The 21,250-nt window shown below is 45.7% G+C and overlaps 1 protein-coding gene across 1 annotated transcript in view; it reads left to right on the forward strand.

Annotated features, from left to right (window-relative positions):
• The first annotated feature begins 5,410 nt into the window (after window positions 1-5,410).
• Window positions 5,411-21,250, forward strand: part of LOC8050681 (cytochrome P450 4V2) — a 97,050-nt gene continuing 81,210 nt past the window's right edge. Inside the window, exon 1 of the mRNA XM_042290864.1 lies at window positions 5,411-5,487. Within this exon, the coding sequence (XP_042146798.1) occupies window positions 5,421-5,487 (67 nt within the window). The 5' untranslated portion in view covers window positions 5,411-5,420. The remainder of the gene's footprint in view (window positions 5,488-21,250) is intronic.

Consider the following 21,250-nt stretch of genomic DNA (forward strand, 5'->3'; position numbering starts at 1 on the left):
CCCGATGATTTTATAATGCAAAGCACCACGACTACGCGCTGCCGAGTGCAGGCGGGGAGCACTTACGATTGAAGACGCTGACTTCAACATAGCGTCGCTTTTAAAGCCGTAGATTTATAGGGGAAACCAAGCCTCAGGAGCCGCGTAACCACGAAATGTGTAGGTCGCTCAGTCCGCAACCGCTAAACAAATTAAAAAAAAGAAAAGAAATGGCCACCGGTGCCAGGGATTGAACCCTACGACCACCAGCGTGGAAGCCGAGTGTGCAGCTGAATGGGCTACCGACACAGCACGCAGGAACGGAAGGAGCAGAAGCAGGTAAAGTGGGAAAGTGCGCGGAACGGAGGGGGTAGAAAGGGCAAGAAAGAGAGGAGCATAAACAGGTGGTGTAGAAAGAGCGCGCGGAACATGGAGGAGTGGAAAGGCCAGGAAAGCCCGCTTCCCCCCTCTCGGTGACAGTGACAATGGAGCACGAAGGATTTGTATCCAGGAGGCGCTGAAGGGAAGCGCGCGCAGCGTCACCAAGAGACAATGGCGTGACGGTATCCGTTTCCATACGAAACCCTGCCCTAGACACCACTTGAACTAAGGGCAGCATCCACTCCCAGGCACTGATAGGTTGGGGGTCATCTTGCCCTAAACACCTCCCGAACTAAGAGCACTACCCATCCTATAAAACTACCGCCTTTAAATGCGGTTGGCAGAATAAACAAACATTCAGTCAATTTAATGTCAATGCATGTTTTCATGTCTCTGCTTTATTTATAATAACAAATCACCAAGTAGGCTAAGTCTCAATTTTGCTGTACAACAAAAAAAATCTTATACTTTCGTTTTTTGTATATGTTTCGAGGGGTCTCAGAAAACTCGAATATATTTATAGAAACTTTTCTACGCGTGTTTTATTAGATCAAAAAGTCGCTTTTAAAGACACAAAATTTCCACAGAAAACATCTACATCTTTTCATGTGAGCGCCAGAAGGGCAGCCGTGTGACGTTCTGATTGAGCTACTAAAACGACAGTGTGCGCGGTCTGCTCGATATGTCTATCGGGAGATGACACCACAAGCTACAATCATCGCTAAGCCGGTCGTCGGTCCATCGTTGTTCCTGGCACGTTTGTCGGTCTCATTTATCGCAAGAAAGGGGCAACGCCTTCAAATTTCCCTCGCTATAATGCACCACCTAGATGCACATTCGGTGAAGGTATGAGCTCTCTATGTGCAAGCGCCGAGTTTTCCGGCTAGTTTTACAGCACTAGGAGCCATTGTGGAGACCCTATTACACGCGTTCTAACCAATTTCCCCCTGCTCGTGCGACAGATAATGTAACCACTTTTAATAAAGTTATTGAAATAATTAACCACCACCTTTAGATCTTTACAGTATGAACTAAGAGTAGATCATACAAATAATAGGTCTGACTGAAGGCATTTTAACAACCCCTAACGTGCAACAGACGATGCATGTACAGGGTGCGGCCGTAAGAACCAAGACACTTGGCACGCCCCGCAAAATTCGTATTCCAAGCGCACACACCTAAAACTGGGCACACGCACGTAGTTTTGCGAGAAGTTTTATGCCCATTTTTTTTCAGAGCTCAAGTCAGAGGTGGCAAAATATTAAATATAGAACAATAACGGCGTCTGAGCATTTCCTGTGTCCTATACCGCACGTTTGCCGTCTGTACACTGGTTTGTGATCTTGCTCGCAGGTGGTCACTGTTCTTTTTTTTGTCGAATTGGAAGCGATGCATACGCGTCTTTTTCTTTCGCCATCCTTTTTCGGCCATTGTTTATATATTTTGTTAAAACTATTTATTATCGCTTTTATGCCGATAACCGCCAGCCTCTACTATTGAGTCTTAGCGTTTTTGCATTTTCCAAGCCATCCGGGAGCGAACTCATAAACCAGTGTGCACACGGTAAACAGGCTGGTATAGGACGTTGGAAATACATGGCTTCCGATTTTTCTTTATTTTTAACATTTCACTACCCCAATTGAAACTCTAAAGAAAAAACAAAAAAGAAAAAACTTTTTGGGGAACAACGTTCGGGTGCCCAATTTCAGGCATGTACGTACATTTGGAATTCGAATATTGCAGGTATGCCAAATGTGTTGGTTCACACCACCGGACCCTGTAAGGTTTTATAAATATTTGTCAGACAAATGGCCATCCCGCTTGAATCCAAACAGACCAAGGAAATGAGTTCGTCGTTGGATTAGTTCGGGCAGCGAGTCAGTTCACGCTTCCCACAGTTGTTCATATTGCCGCGCGCAGACTTGCAGAAGGTTCTCGTTTATTCTTGCTGCGAACATAAGTTCTATCGTTTATCCCTGCTTTTGTTGTTCTAGAAAGTGCGTGTTCATTCTCGCCCCGAGCGCGCTACGCTCGAACCTTCCCCGCCGAATCTTCGAGACAGTGACTCACTCTAGATAAGAGGCCGCCCGCGACCTTGTCGAGTCAGTCTCGCCTCTGCGCTCGATCCTGCGGTTTCGCCGACATCGACGCCCGCGACGCTCTGCTCGAGGGAAGCCTCCAGTTGCTTCTGGGAAGAGGGATCGGCGTCGCAAGAGGCATCGCGGAGCTCCAAGACGGGCGCACTGTTGCACTCGTAACAAACTTCCGACAGGAGGCTCAGCACCTTACGAAAGGCACCGCCGTGGGTCGCGCCGAGGAGCTCGTGGACTCAGCCACAATCGCCGGAATAGCAGAAGACATCTCTTCGGGGTCACACGAGACAACACCGCATTCGCAGTTTGACATCGATCCAGTCCTGCCTACCCCACAACGACGACAACTCAGTGACCTTCTCGCCGAGTTCAGTGGGTGCTTCTCCACGTCGTCAAAGGTGCGCCAAACGACGGTTGCGAAACATCGAATTATTACTGATGACGACGCACTTCCTGCTCATCGGTCATCGTATCGTGTCTCTGTGAAAGAGAGAGAAGTCATCCAGAAGCAGGTCCAAGAAATGCTCGACGGCGACATCGTCCAGCCCTCAAACAGTCCGTGGGCTTCACCGGTAGTCCTGGTGAAAAAGAAAGACGTCTCTTCGGTTCTGCGTGGACTATCGTCGACTAAACGCCGTAACAGAAAAGGACGTCTACCCGCTGCCACGCATCGACGACACCCTGGACCGGCTGCGCCACGCCCGATTATTTTCGTCGATGGACCTGAAGAGTGGGTACTGGCAGATCGAGGTCGACGAACGGGATCGTGAGAAGACTGCCTTCGTCACGCCGGACGGACTGTACGAGTTTAAGGTGATGCCGTTCGGACTGTGCACGGCGCCGGCGACGTTCCAGCGCGTAATGGACACCGTTCTTTCCGGCCTGAAATGGAAAAGCTGCCTCGTCTATCTCGACGACATCGTGGTGTTCGCAAGCGACTTCGACGAGCACCTGAGACGTTTGCGAGCCGTGCTACAGGCTATCCAGGATGCTGGACTGACGCTAAAGCCGTCAAAATGTCGGTTCGCTTACGGCGAGCTCAAATTTCTGGGTCATGTCGTGAGTGCTCAGGGTGTTAGCCCTGATCCTGCAAAGACATCCGCTGTTGCTAAATTTCCGAAGCCATCAGACAAGAAAGCCGTCAGAAGATTTCTTGGGCTGTGCGCTTACTACAGACGTTTCGTTCACGATTTTGCCAAGATTTCTGCACCGCTCACGCATCTGACGAAGGACGACGTGAACTTCCAGTGGGGGGAGGAGCAAGAACAAGCGTTCAACGAACTGAAGGAAAGACTCCAGTCACCCCCTATCCTCGGACACTTCGATCCATCAGCGGAAACGGAAGTTCATACTGACGCCAGCAACGACGGACTCGGCGCGGTACTCGTCCAGAGGCAAGACGGAGCAGAGAGGGTGATCGCTTACGCAAGCAGGGCACTGTCCAAGACAGAGAAAAATTACTCAACGACTGACAAGGAATGTCTCGCTGTCATCTGGGCGTTAACCAAGTTCCGCCCGTACCTGTACGGGGTCCCGTTCCGCGTTGTCACGGACCACCACGCTCTCTGTTGGCTCGCCAACCTCAAGGACCCGTCAGGACGCCTCGCTCGCTGGAGCCTTCGACTGCAAGAATACGACGTAACAATTGTGCATAAGTCTGCGCGCGGTATTATCACTATCACTGACTCGACAAGGTCGCGGGCGGCCTCTTATCTAGAGTGAGTCACTGTCTCGAAGATTCGGCGGGGAAGGTTCGAGCGTAGCGCGCTCGGGGCGAGAATGAACACACACTTTCTAGAACAACAAAAGCAGGGATAAACGATAGAACTTATGTTCGCAGCAAGAATAAACGAGAACCTTCTGCAAGTCTGCGCGCGGCAATATATTCATTTTTATCCTAAAGTGACAGATATTCAAGCTGCTTCAAACTGAAAAATCCCAATGGACACGGAAGAAATAATTTTATTTATTTATGTATTTTATTATTTATTGAGGCGTTTGTTTGTGTATTTATTGCTCTAATTATATTTCTTGCCCAGGGGCTATAATTGATATCGATATATCGATATCGATAATAGATATCGATATAACGTCGCAAAAGAGATGATTGTACGCCACGTGACCTTTATTAATTAAACACTAGAAACCGAAAAAAAACTTCTTTTTTTTTCAGTCACAAACTCCACTTTTTTTTTCTTTTTTTTTTGCTTTCTTTCGCAAGAAATTATTGGAGCCTTTCTTGACACTCCCAGCACTGCTGTTTGCTATCTGAACTGACGGGTTTTGGCATTCACCTTTTCAGTTTCAAGGAGCAAAACAAAAGGCGGTGTACGCAGGCGATAAACAATAATAGGCGGATAAGTGCAAAGCAAAGCCCGTTGAACCAGGGTTATCGTGGCTACCTTCGATCACTGAGGGTACGCCCGGGCAGCGGGTGAGTAGAAAGTCCAACTAGGAAAAAACAAACTGCGTCGAACGCGTAATCATGGATGGAAAGGGAATGCGTAAGCAAGCGACTTCGCAACACCCAAATGTCTGGCGTCGTTCCAAACGCTACCCCGTTCGCTATCTGCGTCACATACTTGTCAGACTCTGTTACGGTCGCACCAGCGATCCTTCTCCGTTAGTCCGAACCGGGAAACTAACCACGGGAAGGCAATCGATGCCAATAAACTAACGTCACTATTGTGACGATATAATCGTCTCGAGCGCCAGGAATGTTTTTTTGGAAACTCTTTGCAGTATACGTTTTGAGGTGCGCGTGAAAGATCAGGCGTGCGCACAAGTATGGAGACTCTTTTGTCCGGACGGGCCCTGCGTGACGGCGGTTTTGTCAGCCTCTTGGCGCTTACGGTGGCAAGCGTGGCAAGCGCGACGCTCGTGGTGTTCTTGTGGAGTCACGCTGCGGCTTGGTTGCGCGCCTGGAGGATGCTGTACAAACTGCCCGGGCCGCCGATCCTGATTCCAATGGCGTATGCGGTCGGCGCCCAAATATCCCTTGGCAACCTTTCAAAGTGCATGGATTACAATGCAGGTGAGCGTTATCGACCATGTTGATATCTTCCTTTGGCAGATAATATATGCAAAGCTTTTTTTTTTCTCTTTTTAATAGGAAAATAGCATTTAGATATTGAGTGCAATTACTTGCGTGGTGTTTCTGGCGGCATAGACGTGTAGGTATGGCCAACGTCATGAGGTCTCGAACCCGGCTCAAAAAGTCGGGCTCTACCACAAAAAACTAAACAAAAAATGCTTAACTCATTTGCTCGTATCTTTAGTTATTCCTTCAGATTATACATCGCAGCGCCTAAACGCCATTTCTGCGACAGAGATTCTAATCGTATATCTATGGTTACAAACATGAGCAAGCAAGGTATACACAGACTTGATTTACATGGGGGGGGGGGGGGGGGATGTCAGTACGATGTAGCCGGTCTGAGGCGTTCGCAACTGATAATGAACACGACCAGGTGCCGGTTCTTCAACCTGTAGGACAGCACAGACCCATATAAGAAGATAACGTAAGCGCACCGTGTAGCTTTCCAGCGTGAAGATATATTTATATTTTAAGGGTGTCAATAAGAAAAATAACTCAATAAAGCTTACTTAATTTCGTGTTTTTTTTTTGTTGTAAATTTGTATATTGAGGTTTAAACAAAAGGGGGCTACCGGGAGAGATATCTCAGCCTCCTCTGCGCGTCACTCCCTGGCGGGGCGAAAAGGAAATTTCAAGAAGATTAAAGAGGGTGGAGAATTTTAACTCTTTAAGGCCTTTGATGCCCAATACGTTGGTTGAAATACTGGAGACCTGTTAATTTTTTTATGGTTTTAAAGCCCACAGGATAACAGAAATCTGGTCTCACAAAAACAAAAACAAAGCTTTTTTGGTAAGCACGGTTTCTGAAATGTTGCTGTGAGCAACATTGGAAATTTGCGAGACTATAGTTTACGTCCAACGACTGAAACAGTTATGCACATTTCGAATTTTGCACATGAAGGTGCGACCGAATTTGCAATATTTGCGCTTATTTTCCTTCTTGCACTTTTGAGGCCAATGGTGGACGCCATCGTACTTCACATCCACCGTCGGCTTTGGGCTTAAAGAGAAGCTGAAGAAATTCGTGGAAAATATCGAGAAAGAAGTGAATTCTTCCGCACTTTTATCCCGTGAATTTGAATATCATAAGCATTTGACCCGAACGTATCCCTGCACGCGAGCAAACCGAAAAAATAACCACCGGGTACGTGTGACGTCATATCCAGAGGTTTCAACTGCCTTGCGCTTGTTGCTTTTGAGGGAACGTGCACAGCAGTATTGACTGCTCGTGTAAGGCTTCCGGAAGGCACGAGAATGTTGAAATAGCCGCATGACGTGACGATTTCCTCCTCTCACCGAACGCGCCGGAAAGGGGATGGGCCTTCAGCGCTATTTCAAAAGCGCTGTTGTGGCTACTTCCAACACATCAATTTGAAATATAATTTTGATACTCGTTTTCCTGGAGGTCAGATGAAGACGATTTAAGTGTTGTTTTTTTTTGTTTCGCAAATACAGCACCGCTTTATTTTATCTTTAGAGGACTAGTGATCTGTATTGAAGATACATTTCAATCCTTCACTGCTAAGCACAGGTATCCTGGCCCTTGCGATATACAGAGGGTTCTAATTGTCTTGAGGGGCACGCAGCGAGAGAAAAAAAGAAATAATCTCTAGTTGTTGTTATTGGTCAACGCCGGGCATGAAAGGCTAATGAGATGGGGTTCATCCTGGAAGCAGTGACGTCATATATCGTTTCACCGTAAGTCAAGAAGCAGCCGACGCCATATACTGATGCGACCAACCAAACAGCGTGAAAAAGAACAACGCCAAGGAATGTTTGCCAAGTGTCGTACGTGTTGTATCGTCGTCGAACCAATAGTGTACAGGAAAGACCCAGTGAGTCGCGCTTTTCACGCTGTTTGATTGGTTCCGTCAACTCGTAGCGTCGGCTGTATATGGGAATGCATTGTTATTTGGTCTTGCGTTCGTCTCAGCACGTTGCCTGGAGCGCGTCTTCAACAGGTGTCTTTAACGTCCTATGCAGCCTATACATCAAAAGTGGTGCCGATGTGGCAACAAACGGCGTCACAGAAGACGAAGTGTCAGGCTGTTGCATGTAGCGATCCTGGCGGTTGGTCGTAGAAATGCCAACGAGAAGGCTGCGAGTAGCACAACCGAACGAGAGTGTCACTGTCGTCACGGTGTCCCAACTTCTGGCCTCTGTGGAGTGCCACACTGGAGAGCAACCTGCAGCTGAATGAGCGTCTGCCGCACACCCCGCAGCTGTTGGGACGCCGCCAGGTTCGCGACTGGTGACGTCCAAACCCCCATGAAGGTGCCAGCGTTCATGTGCCGCCCGACAGAGGTGTGCTCCTAAACATAGAGTTATTATAATGTACGCTAGAGGTTCAACTGGCGCTAGTGTCTATGCGACTTCCGTGACGCAAATTGAAGCAGACAGCAACCAGTCCACTTTTGCCGTGCTCCTGTGCATTCCTATGGGAAAAAGCGCATGCATTTTGTCTCTTCGCCGGAAAATAACATGGAACACTTTGGTTATTGCGGTCGTACCGAATAGTATGTGTCTTAATTAACATTGTAAAAGTGTAATTGCTTTATTTAGCGCATTTTTCTTCACCAGTGAGCGACGTTTAACTTCGCTCCATTTCAGTCCCAAACGTGTGTTCCGCAGCAGGTGTGTAAAAACAAGCGACGATTCAAAGCAAAATTACGATCGAAACGAATATAGAGTGTGTTCAAGGCTCGCAAGCATTACGGTGACGCTTGTATATTGATAATATGCCAGTCCTGTCACCATATGAAAATGATCCCGTCGTGCATGAGCGGATAAAAACCTTCAACGTAGAGAATAAAGTCCGTGGGATATGAAAGGTGTCTCTTCGTATTGTTTTCTCTGCCGGGCAGCTTTTATCGCGCACTTGTTCTCAAAGATGTCTAGCGCGCGGGGGATATTTTGAACGTAGAACACGCAGCTTCGCTCAGGATAAAGCGGTACTCACTTATTTAAAATCGGAATAGATTACGTGACCTTCAATTTATTTTGATCGTACATGCACTGCGAGTTACTGGTCCGGTGTTGCTTGCGTAGTTGTAGCCGTCGCTCTTGATTTTCCAGATGTCCTTCGTTCGTTTGGCACGTATATCCCCCATGCTGGAAATCGCCGACGCCGCGTTCGCGCTAACAGTGTCCGACAGTGCACATAAATACACGTACGAATCCGTTTTAGCACCGTTTTTAGTGCGATGAATTCGAGAGAAAAATGCCGTAACTGACCAATTCTTTCGTCTGCCTGACTGAGAAATGTTCCAAACTACCTAGTACGTACGAATTATTTGGGATATTTGCTCTTATGATCGAGCGCAGGGAGAAAATACACTCACTTTTTCCCATAGAAATGCATTACCGGAAGTCAATTTTTGACTGGTTGCTGTCTGCTTCAATTTGCGTCAGCACACTAGCGCCACTTGAACCTCTAGCGTACATTATAATAGAGAGTTTTAGTGGATCGTTCCCATGACTCCGATAACGATACCCGATACTCCACCACCACCTCCCTTGCGCATGCATAGTATCGTTATCGGGGCTATCGGAGGTATCGGAACGATCTACTAAAACTCTCTAGTAACTCTATGCTCCTAGAGCGCGGTCCATGTAGCGACGGTACAATGTGGCCGTCTGCTGCATCGCCGGCAGAGGCCGATTCCTTGGGGCCGTCCTGTAGGGGGTGGTCGCGGTCCACAGTCCAGGCTGTCCCATGACGCGCCGACGTCCTTGGTAGTCCGGTCCACCACGAGCCCGGCCACCGTATCGTTCCGATGGCGGAGTGTGGTGGCGGTGTTGTCCGCGAGCCATCTTCGCGGAAAAACAAAGAAGCAGACGACGGGGGGGCTTTGTTGGGGGTTGAGCCTGGTGTTATTTTCAAACCCCTTCAAGAAGGTTCGAAACAACGGATGGGAGCTGGGCACACAATTTTCTCCTTCCCTCTTTTGAAAAGGGAGCAGATCTGTGGAAGTAAAAAACTACCACCAAAATGAAAAAAAAAAAAAAAAAGCCGAGGAGACAAAAAGAAACGAGGTTCTCCTTTTTTTTTTTTGGTGTCACCGACGTCGTAGGTTATACCGCCGCCTTGGTGGATACGAGGGGTCGCCTCCACCAAGGCGTCATACGACAGTGTCGTTCCGGTCCTGCGAGGAATCTTCGTCTCCTGCTCGAAAAAAAGAATCGTTTAAGGACGGTGACATGAGCAGGTCCGTTTTTTTCTCCACAACACTCAGGTTTCATGTGAGTGTTGTGAGTTGTTTAAAATTCCCGCGCGAGGTCATGTGGATGTGACGTCATGACCCTATCGACCAATCCTTGATTCCAACGCTCCCCACCGATGCCAGATTTTCCGAGACACGAGAGCCAGTGACCAACGCGCCCGGAGCGCATCCACTATTGCCCCCCGATCTATCCTTATGGCCCTTATAATCAAACATTTATAAATTTGCTGACGATACAGCATTAGTACTGGGAAGTTAAAATTATGGTACACCAGTTAGGACTCTGCAGAACGACATCCATGAGGAAATAACTGGTTTCTAAAAGCTATATTTTTGTCAACAACAAAAAAAAAAAGAAATGCGCCGCTAATTATGCGCAGCTTATGAAACATCTTTTTTTTGTATAGAAGTCATGCACTCAGTGCAGCTGTTAACCACTTTCATATCCCGCGGAAAACGAAATACAGGTATATACTTCAACGAGCATCTGTCGTGTAATTCACACTTACATTATCTGATTAAGCATCTACGAATAATAGCATCCTACTTATACAGATTACGGGATTCCGTGAATTTTAGTCTAAGAGGAATGATTTATCAAGTGTTAGCAGAACTGAAACTTAGATATGGAATTACCATCTATACATCCGGTTCCTGTTGCAAAAAAGAAGGAATAAATAACTTGATAAAAAGGATGGTGTGAAACATCGTGTACATAACCCAGCTTGAAGACTTTTTGTTTGAAAAATCGCTGGCAGAACGTAATCTAATAAAAGTAAGTAATCTGCGCAAATTTGTGATTTCGACGAATCATTTAACGAAAAACGGAAAAGTTAAAGATTCTGAGAGTATAGACTAGTTATAGAGCTAAGCTTCGAAAAGTTTTTGTGCTCACATATTTGAACCAACTTCCTGAAAATCCAGGCATACCTTTCACTCTTTATTCTATAAAAAAGAAACTGAGGAAAGGGGGACACAGATAACTGAAGGTGAACTAGTTGTTCTCGTGATCTTTTTTTCATTTATTACGTTTCTTCTGCCGAATACCAGATTAACAGTGAATTGAATTTTTACTGCGTTCTCGAAACTTCCTTTTACGAATTATCGTGTGGTGATATTGATTACACGTGTTGGTTCATTGCTTTCCATTGTGTGTTTTCTCTTGCTATAGCTCGCTTTTGTAGTTGGCGGGAACCACAACTGCTTTTTTTTGTTTTGTGTGATTATTTTAGACTGTGCATCACTTCTACGATTTTCTTACTGTTTTCTTTATGATAATTTTTGCCCGTGTTGTTTATGATTTGTAATGATTTGGTCCCTATACAGGATAGATGTTTGGAGAAAACGTTTGCAAAATTATAAGTAGTGAACACCCGCTTATAACTATTGTATAAAATTGAATAGGGAGCACATACTATCTCCATATGTTTGTTTGTTTTTTGTTTTTTTTTGAGGGGGGGGGCAAATATTTATATTTGAGTAGACTGCCCGTTCTCGCACACACGCACGCAAGTGCTTTTGTTAGAGGGGTATGTCGTACCTTGATGGCGTACTTGTGAATAAATTACTATTATTATTATTATTATTATTATTATTATACCAGAACCAAAACCGCATGGTCGTTCCTGGAAACCTAATAAAGTTATTCTTGATTCTTGATTATTATTATTCTTATTTTTGTTTTTATTAGTACTCTTTTTTAAGTGTGCCAGCACTAAGACCGATTGGTTGTTCCTGGACACTATAGTAAACACTAATTGATTGATTAGTATTATTAGTAGTCTTCTTCCTCTTATTATTATTATAGAACAACTCAACTCTCACGTCACACCCCCGCGGTGGTGCTGCGCATGTGCAGAGTGTTTATTTTACAAGATTGTAGTTTCTGCGCAATCGCAACGCCCACCCCTGGTTTGGGCAAACGTGGGCTCGTTCGTCTCACAGCGTGTTTGTGTGCATTGCTAAATAGCTTCATACATCAGTCTTCTTAAAATAGAGTCAAAGAAAACAAGGAAAACGTTTGAAGGCAACCACACTCGTCTAGTTATACTCCGTTTCACGATATCTTGGCGTCGGAGCAAGGCACGTGAAACCACGTCAAGATAGCTTTTGTGTTACTGCGCCAGATGCGAGACTCGGAGGAATTGGCGGTCGTTTGCTGGCCAAAAGTCGTCTGCTGCGAAGCCAACTAACTCTGGATGAACGTCCACCGACACAACATTGCCGTCCGCTAGAGTAGAGACTTCTTCCGGAACAGTTCATGAAACAATCATACGCTCATTTACCCGCGAATCTGTGGCAGGTGCTAGTGCCAGAGCGACATTATGAGCGCAAGCGGTTGATTACAGGGCTGCGATCGGTCAAACAGCGTTTAAAATTGTCGATCCGAGTGAAGTGTTTTTGGAAGTATATTTGTCTTTACTCCGTGTCGTGTAGCCTCGTGTTGATAGAGATGCAATGGCCCGAGTTCAATTGCTTAAAGAAAACGAAGTCTAGAACTACTTTTGGTTGCGGACGGCGCTGTTGAGGTGGCGATAACAAGGCCCCTGTGGCCTCGACCATGGAGCGTCGTCACGTGCCTTGCTCCAACGCTCTTATTGGGTCGCGGGGCCTTAGCATCCACAGTTCGACAAGTTATCGTGAGACGAAGTATGCCAACGACAAATGTATTTGTTTCCGGCTCGAAAAATTCGCTCGTCGACCAGGATCATTGTCTGGGATGGCAGAAAAGGACTAAGCCTCCGTACAGTCTCTCTCTGTTTAAACTTTTTCTAGTTCCGGCCGTACTAATTCCATTTCGCGTCTTGTTGATAATCTTTTTTTAATGATGAATGTTTTGTTGAGTTTATAATCCGAATTGCTGACGACGTGCTCCTAGGACCCTGATGCTACCGAAGTCCAGGGTGGTTGTCCCCGAACGTCCTCCTTGTTTTTATTGTTTCTATTTCAAGTGTTCGTAATTAGAACACGCTCGCTTTAACCAGACACCAGACCTAAATCATAGTTTATGTCGGGAATGTAGCAAGCATCTCTATTCTGAGGTCGATTCCACGAACTATATGCAATTTCACACTAAACCCGAGTGCAGTCGACGCTGATATAATGGAGCAAATCAAGCAGCACTAAAAGTGCATTGCCACGGCGCGAGTCGTCTTTGTGCACTTGCTATATCGCGGGCTTAACCGCGGTTGTAATTTAAAGAGACACTAAACCACTCTCTGCGATAGATCAATTTTGATCACAACTCCATCTATGGGATCTAAGCAACCTGAAAAGACAACCATTACATTCGTACGTAACCTTTTCCTTTATTAAAATGAATGTGCAAGTTCGGTTACCTCGGATTACTATCACAGACACCAGAGGGCGCCGTCGCACGAGGAAGGGCAGGGCTCTGATGATGATGATGGCCCCGAAGAGAGGAGAAAATGCCTGTGTGTGGCATCGTCGTTGGGGGAGGGGGAAGATTGGGTAAAAAGTAGGGTTGAGCGTCGGTTAAAAATTTTAGTCCGATTTATCGCCCGATTCGAGTAATTAATCGATTAATCGGTTTGCTTCCTTTCCAGGCATCATATTTTCTAAAAAGTCAAAATTACATTTTTTGCCTGAGCTGAATATGCGATAAACGGCGCAATGTACAATTCTGATTATGAATAAACCTCGATGTCTAGTTGGGAAGAGTCTAAAGACGCTCATACTCAAATTATTACTTCGCCTGCAGAGGCAAAGAGGTTCTTTGATACGCTCCGTCAAGAGTGAGCTTCTTTGATGGTTCACAAAAGTCTCTGCTTCGCAAAATGGACACTCGAATGACGTTGAAGACGCTGGGACACGTATAGCCTTCTGCACTTGTTGGGAGAAACAATTCTCGCCCTACCAGTCTACTCCAGGTGAAAATTTCACCTAAAGTTTGCCCTTCACACAGGTGTACTCCTCTGCGCCTGCGTGGCGAAAGCGTTTAGCATTTACTTTCGTTCGGTTAGTCAAAACTTAACCGCTCAAAAATTAATCGCGATTAAAGCATTAATCGATTAATTCTTAGGTTAATCGATCAATTTCCCAGCCCTAGTAAAAAGTGGATAGCGGAATGGGTTGAGGTACAGTTGTCCCATCGTCGTCCACGTCCCATCGTCACCTCCGCCGTGTGCCCGTCCGACACGACAAGGTACGTCAAGTTGTTTGGATCGCACAGACCGGCCTCTACAGCAGTTGGAGCTGCCCCGTGTCTGCCACCCCTTTCTCGTCCAACGTTATTCCGTGGCGAAAGGATAGGAGGTCAGAAAAGCGGAGGTCCTTGAAGGGCGCTCTGGTCGCCTGCTTTTGTTGCAAACGCGATAAGCGTGCTCGATTCGGAAGCCGAAGAATCTAATCACCGGCGCTCCTTCATCGCTAACAACGGTGACGCTGATGTATCAATGCCGTACGCTTTCGTTTAATGTATATAGCACCCACCCCCATTTGCAGGGGACAATATGTGCAGCAACACTCGGTCTGACCTTATGCTAAGCCTACAATCCCCCCCGCCGTCTCCTCTTGATTTCTCAGTGTTCACAGATTGGGACCTGAAATTCGCGCACCAGCCTTATACTCCCTGTCACTATTTGCGTGCAGTAGAGAGGAAGGCAACGCCAGGCGAGGGGAAAAAAAGGCAAGCACTAGGGACGCTGGGGCGGGAGGGGGGGGGGGGGGAAGGGAGGAAATTTCTTCACTTTTCTAACGTTCCTCCCCTCGCCCTCAAAATCTCTCCTGTCCCGTCCCGCCTTCCTAGTACTAGTACTCGCCCTTTCTCTCTTCGCCTGCACTGCACACAACTAGTGACACGGAGTATAGTCAAATCGGCTTTAAAATAAAAAGAAAAAACCGGTAAGGCAAGGACGCATAGAGGGCTGAATTGTAGCTCGCATTGCCCGCCATGCGTATGTGGTGACATGAGCTGGCCCAACGAGCCGGCGCAAATGATGTCTATATTGAGAGACCACCGTAGAAGCATGACTTATCAATGCATCTAACACACCTGTCGCATAAAGTTGCGGCGATTTAGGATAAAGTCCAAAATCGGGCGAAAATAGAAACAGGCGAAGATTCTTCACGCTATTTTTTTATCCAACGAGTCACACGATTGGTATTTATCGGGAAACAAACTAAAAAAAATAAAATTAGTTAAAGTTATATGTGACATTTCCCCGGTATAAATATTCAAAATATTCACGTCTGACTTATTAAAAACAAAAACGATATGGTTGAACTATATTTTGTTAAATATTTTAATCTTCGCTCATCGTTTTTTCGGACATCTTTTTTAGCTTTTTTTTTTTTGCACAGCGGCTACAAAAAGGGTTTCAACTTTTTCCTCAGTTCTCGTTGGATAAAGAAAAAAAAGAAATATCGAAACAAAGCCACATCGCCGAGCGCCTTTGATCATGCCCGCTGCTGACATACGTGAGAACGCTCGAAGTGTGGCAGGCACCTGCAGACGATCAAACAGTCGATTCTGCCAAGAGACACACACCGGGAAAAAAATGACTCAGAATATACGAGCCCCGCACACTCTCTCCCAAACCGCTGGCTGCGTTCCAGGCGAGAGTATCAAGGACCTTGGATGAATCGTTACGCTCAACTCGCACATATACTTCGACGTAATCGAACTAACTGGACATTCTAGTATTTCTTACGAGACCGAGCAGTCGCGCAACGAAGTCAGCGAGTTGCTTACAACGGTTGCTTTCGTTTACAACAAACAAACATCAGGAAAAAATCTTGGCAAGGTGTGCGTGCTAGACGTCTGTCGTGTTCACAGATATGGAGACCGCGGGGCTCGTTACCACCCTGCGTGGAAGCGGGTTCGGGAGTGCTGTGCTTTTGGTAGTTTCGATACTGAGCGTGACGCTCGTCGTGTTCCTGTGGAGCCAGGCTGCGGCTTGGCTGCGCGCCTGGAAGATGCTGTACAAGCTTCCCGGCCCATCGATTCTGATTCCGATGGCGTTCACATGCGGCGCCCAAATGGCTATCTTGAACACCTCGAAGCACATGTCCTACAACGTAGGTGAGTGTCACCATAGTCGTTGCCAACCTAAAGAGCGCGAGGAGGGGCGAGCCCCGGACATTTTGTTATGGCTCTGCGGCCAATGTACTACCACATAGTCAGGATAATCGACCACATCCACACAGTTTTGTGACATTCGTGTCATCTCTTACTTAATATTTCTAAATACAAGGAAGCGGTGAAAGAAATAGACCTATTGCTATTAGCGATGTGCGCGACCAAAAGCGTCGCTGCGGTCAGCTTTCCACGATTGGCCGAACCATGCATGGGCATATGACCATTGTCAGATTGTCAACTTTGAAGATGTTAGTTTCGGATTGCGATGGCTCCTAGCTTCCACTGTGTTTTTTAAACACACCAACGAACTCGTCGTCTCACTTGATGGTAAGTAGCCAGGATAACAACTGGTGACGTCACGGCGAGGCAAATCCCAGTCGTGACATCACGGATGAAAGCCACAAGAGGGCGCCACCAAAACACCTCGGCGCTAATATAACCCAGGCATCAAGGAGAATGCAGGAATTGGTGTTCCACGCGCCGCACGTGTTGGCCTCAGCATTAGCAACGTTTCTAAAGCCAATACCTAAAATAAATGGCCTCTTGCACGCGCGTTCGCCAACGCTTTATTTTGGTTATTTACTTCGCATCTTTCATACGGGGAAGGTCTGCGCGTGTGGCGCGTGGAACACCAATCCCTGCATTCTCCTTGATGCTTGGGTAATATAGCAAATGGCCTATTGCCTGGAATGCAAAACGCGATTCCAGTTTTCCTAACATTTGCACGAGGGTAGAACGAAAAAATAATTGAGCGTCTGAAAGTGTAAATATCCCGATATGCCGGCCATTACTACATATCGAATCCTGTTTTCATCAGTAGCGCCGGGAAACTTTTTTTTTCTTCTTTTTTTTTTTCTTTTTTTGTTTTGTTCCGTGCGCGTGTTGACGACGATGGCGTCGTGCCTCGAAGCGTGTATAATGACCGGTTTGCCTTACTCTCGCTTAAACTAAGGACGACTGCAAAGTATAGCCTTCTTCGCCACGTTCGTAGGCTATAGGTGCATTGGAGTAGCGTTCTCCAAATCTGCTTTGATTTATTTCGCTGTCGCGCTCTTTGTCTCCTAACTACTCGATGAGACTGGTTTAAAGCAATTACTGAAGGACACCTCCTTACATAGAGCTTTCTAAATAGGCCAATTCAACTTTGGTTAATCGAAGATCCAGTTGAATGATTGCTGTGTCTGCTCAGACAACCCTGGGAGAGCTTGGTTCAGAGTGTGAACTCAATATGCAGTTTTATAAGACCATTCCCCAAAATTATGCAGCTTTCCTCAAATGAAGAAAACCACTACAAATAAAAATAAACAATGCAGCACTCTGCAACAGAAGATATTGCACTCTACAGAAACATGACGGAATATGATTGTGATCTCGCATCCCCATGGTCCGAAAATTCGTTCACCAGCAGAAGGTTTTTCACAAATTCGTGCCCGTTACTTGAAAAATGTAATGGCCTACCATAACGATTAACCGAGACTCAAAAATAATGAATTACCGTTACTAATTACTATTGTTAAAACCTAACGAATTACTTTACTCGTTATGCTCCGAATTACTTTCACGTTACTTTTTCCCATACTTATCAAGAAAACAATAGAAACAATTTTGATGTTTTCAAATATGTTCTGCAGCACTACTTTCCATTTCTCGTGCGCCCGCAGTATGGTAGTCTTTGTAAGAATAAAGTATTGTGTTTAAGAGAAAGAATGTAGGTGCACTCAGCACAACTGTAAGCTGAGGAGACAGCGAAGGTTGGAACCACACCCACCATCCCGCTAGCTTACGGCGACCGAAAATGATCCTTGTAAATTATCAGAAAAAAACAAACAAAAAAACTAGCGTTGCGCATGTTTATTAGCATCGTCTGTCTCCGCTAAGAGATCAAGAAGACAATGCCTGTTTGGTGTTGCCTACTTGATTCTTGTTTTTTTGTTTTTTTTTGCATATTTGTATACGCCTTGCACGTTTTTCTAGTGGTTCTAGTGACCGGTGATACAAAACAATTGTGTTTTCTTTTCGGTTATCCTTTTGTTGAACTTGCTACCTTTATGCAGCTGAATTGCCTGCTCATATTGCTCCAGTTTCTATATTATGTTTATATTTAAAAAAAAAAAAGTAACGAGTAATTAAAGTCCGTTACCAATATTTAGTAACGAAATTGAATTACAAATTCCTTTCGCAAAAAGTAACGTGGTAATTACAAAATTGCTGGAAAAAGTAACGGATTACTTCCCAATTCTAGGTTTTCACTACATTTGTCCACTTGGGTCCAAGTTTTTGTTTTGCCTACACATACTGGATTTGTTTAATAATTACCATAGCTGCTGGCTATGTCTTTTATATTTTTTATTTGTATCATAATGGCCGTATTACCACGCGTAATCAACATAGGTAGATCATGTATCGTTAACGTGGACACTTCCGTTTCTCGTCAAAAGTGGTTCATAATGTGAATTGTTCATACTAACGAGGCAAAGATGCGTGCGCTTACCCGGTTCGTCCCTGCAAATTTTATCTAGATAGCGGGAGAACATTATTAACGATATCCATAATAATGAGGCAGTATTGTGTAATGAACATAGGTTACACAATGTACACCCGCCGGCAATATGAAGGTGAACACCTTACCTGGTTTCTTGCCTGTTTTACGGCTCCCTGAAGCTATATTAATTCTCAACGTTTCAAATGGTATCTGGCTTGGGGTCTAAACTTTGCGTTCTAGCCCTCATCTGGAAGAGAGCTTGTTCCAAAACTTGCAGGGGCGTCAAAAACAAGAAGATGTATGTTCACCTTCATATCGCTCACGGGTGCACCGTTCGACTTAAGTTATCGCCGAAACGAAATAACTTAAGACTCAGAAGAAAAAAAATATCGCGTTTTTTTTCGTTGTGCCGTATTTTCACTTTCTGCGTCGAATAAATTAACGTTTATTTAGACAATTATGTCTGGGAGGGTGGAGCAAAAGGCGGCCTAATCCACCCGACGAGACTCCGTGGCCTGCAGCCCCCTTTACATAGCTACACTACAGCATTAAATATTCGTGAATGGCGCACCTGACTGAATACGTCACTTTCCCCCCCAAAACTGAAAAAAAAATATATAGAACTATACACCTTTCCAAAAAGCGCTTCTAGGCCGCCGCCATTTTGCTGATGCTGATGCGGCTGGTGCGACTCTCGCGCCCTCTATCAGCTAGAAATTTTGTGCCACTCTCTGGGACTGTGAAGACCCGCTCAGCGCGGTTCTCTACCTATGTTTTTGCGGTTTTGGATTTGACGTTTTCTCGCTCCTCTTGAAAGTTTCCACTTAATTTTTTTTATGCGTGCTGCGCACCCTTTTTGTGTTATCTTCCATTGTGAGAAATGAGGCTGGTAAGTGCCTGCCATTCCAGCTTTTCTGCTCGACATTCACGGGAAACGAAGGAGGTGAAGGAGGTCGAACGACCCTCGACGCGATTTTGCGAACATTTTTCTCCCCCCTCCCAGAGATAATCCGTGTAGAATACTCAGTCATCTCCAAAACTAGTTGTCCGGGTTGAGGTGAGAAACGGGTCAGTCGCGTTTATTTCTTTGCCTTGGTGCGGTTGTGAAAAAAGGAAGCTCTCCCCAAAACGTGCCCCCAAACGAAGTCATCTCGGATTCCGTCCGGTCGTCAAGATGTGACTGTCGTCGACTGTGACTGCGTTATTTGAGATCTTTCTCAAATAAATTCTTTTCGGATAACGCTGCATTGTGTGGTACGTACGATATATTGTTCGAATGTTAACACTTCCTCAATTGTATGTCTGTGTCCTGTCCATCGGTAAACACGTTATTTGTGAGCGTGAAAAATGCATGCTTTTCGGCCCTTTTCTGTTGCAATTTATTTTTGTCAGCAAAGCGCTTTGTCGTTTCACATGCGGCGAATCCCGCGGCGCCGTCAAAACTTATCGTAAGAAAAAAAACAAATAACTAGAACTATACATTCCAGTCGCATTCGTTCTGTCGCGCGCGTACCCAACAAAAATAGTTGTTTTTTTTTTTGTTGTTTTTTTTAATGTGGCACAATGCTTTCTCAATGTTCTCGGGAAAATACATGACCCATGAAACACAAAATATGGCGGGAAAAGACAAGAATTTAGCCGCCAGCAGCGTTTGGAACTGCGCCTACGCAGGCTGCGCCTACTGAAATCACAGTCCACTCGGTTAGGGTTAGGAGGGACGCCGGTGAGAGTCTAGCCTCAAACTCAGTGACTGGGCTCGAAAGCGGTTTGTTGCCCCTGGGGTCGAGTGTTTTTTGTAAAGGTGTATACGCGCTTCGCAGCAGCTCTGCAAAGGCGCCTACATAACCGACCGCTTCAATTTTTGTTTCCTCTTATAGCGTTTACTTCATTTCGTCATGACCACCAGCAGGGCAGGTTCTTGCCATCTTAGATTCTACTGTGTCCTTCTCCTCAGCATAGGCCTTTGTGCAGCTCGTCTACGCCCGCTTCACTGGCTTGGCACCTGGGTAAAGCACATGAAGCTCAGCAATGGCGGCTGTAATCTGGCGCGTGTATAAAGCCTCTATACAAATTGAGCATTGATCGAACATAAAGTGGCATTATTCGGTGCATGAAATAAAAGCGCTAAAAAGTTATTCAATGGTTGCTCGCTCAAAAAACTTACTATAAAGCAGAAAAAAAAAAGAAGAAAAAACGATTGTGCGCTGGCGTATGATGAGCTCACCCTTCATAGTGACTGACCAACGTCACTGTAGTTCAACTCAGGGGTGTTATCCTGGTCGCAAACAGGAACGTGACGTAACGAGAACGTTGGAGCGGAGCCTCAAACTAGAAAGATTCTTGTTTGAGGCTCCGCCCCGACGTTCGGGTTCACGCACGCGGCCAGCTAGAATCAGACGATCCCCCTACGTCGCGATGACGTGGCCACGCAGGTGGGGCGAAGAAATCCCCGCATTTCCCCCTGTTCTTTTTGCTTTCTTCTTTCTTTACTCCGGGCGTTAGACCGAGCGAATAACGGTGAAAAGGCTAACTTCCGGTGAATGAAAGAAAACGGAGAAAAATCTTTTATCATTTTATAAAATACGAAACATTATTTCAAAGAATATGACGTAAAGTAAGTTTAGCTAAGATATTTCAAGTTGTTTTCTCAAGGTCTTTCGCTGCGGTCTTTCCAGACAAACAAGGCGAAAATCCGGGAAACGACCTTGCGGTGTTTGTGCCCAGGTTGGGCTATTAATAGCCAAACTTTGTCATGCATTAGGCGTCAAAATTTGGCGGTTGGCTGTGACTATTTTTGAGCTATTTCACACCCTAACACGGCACTTTTTTCTTTTTTTGCTTGGTTTAGAGTAGGTGTGCAAAAGACACCTCAGCATAGACACAAAGCGGCGGTTC

The sequence above is a fragment of the Ixodes scapularis genome, unplaced genomic scaffold (assembly GCF_016920785.2).
Source record: "Ixodes scapularis isolate PalLabHiFi unplaced genomic scaffold, ASM1692078v2 PGA_scaffold1__304_contigs__length_218370807, whole genome shotgun sequence".
NCBI classification, from domain to species: domain Eukaryota; kingdom Metazoa; phylum Arthropoda; class Arachnida; order Ixodida; family Ixodidae; genus Ixodes; species Ixodes scapularis.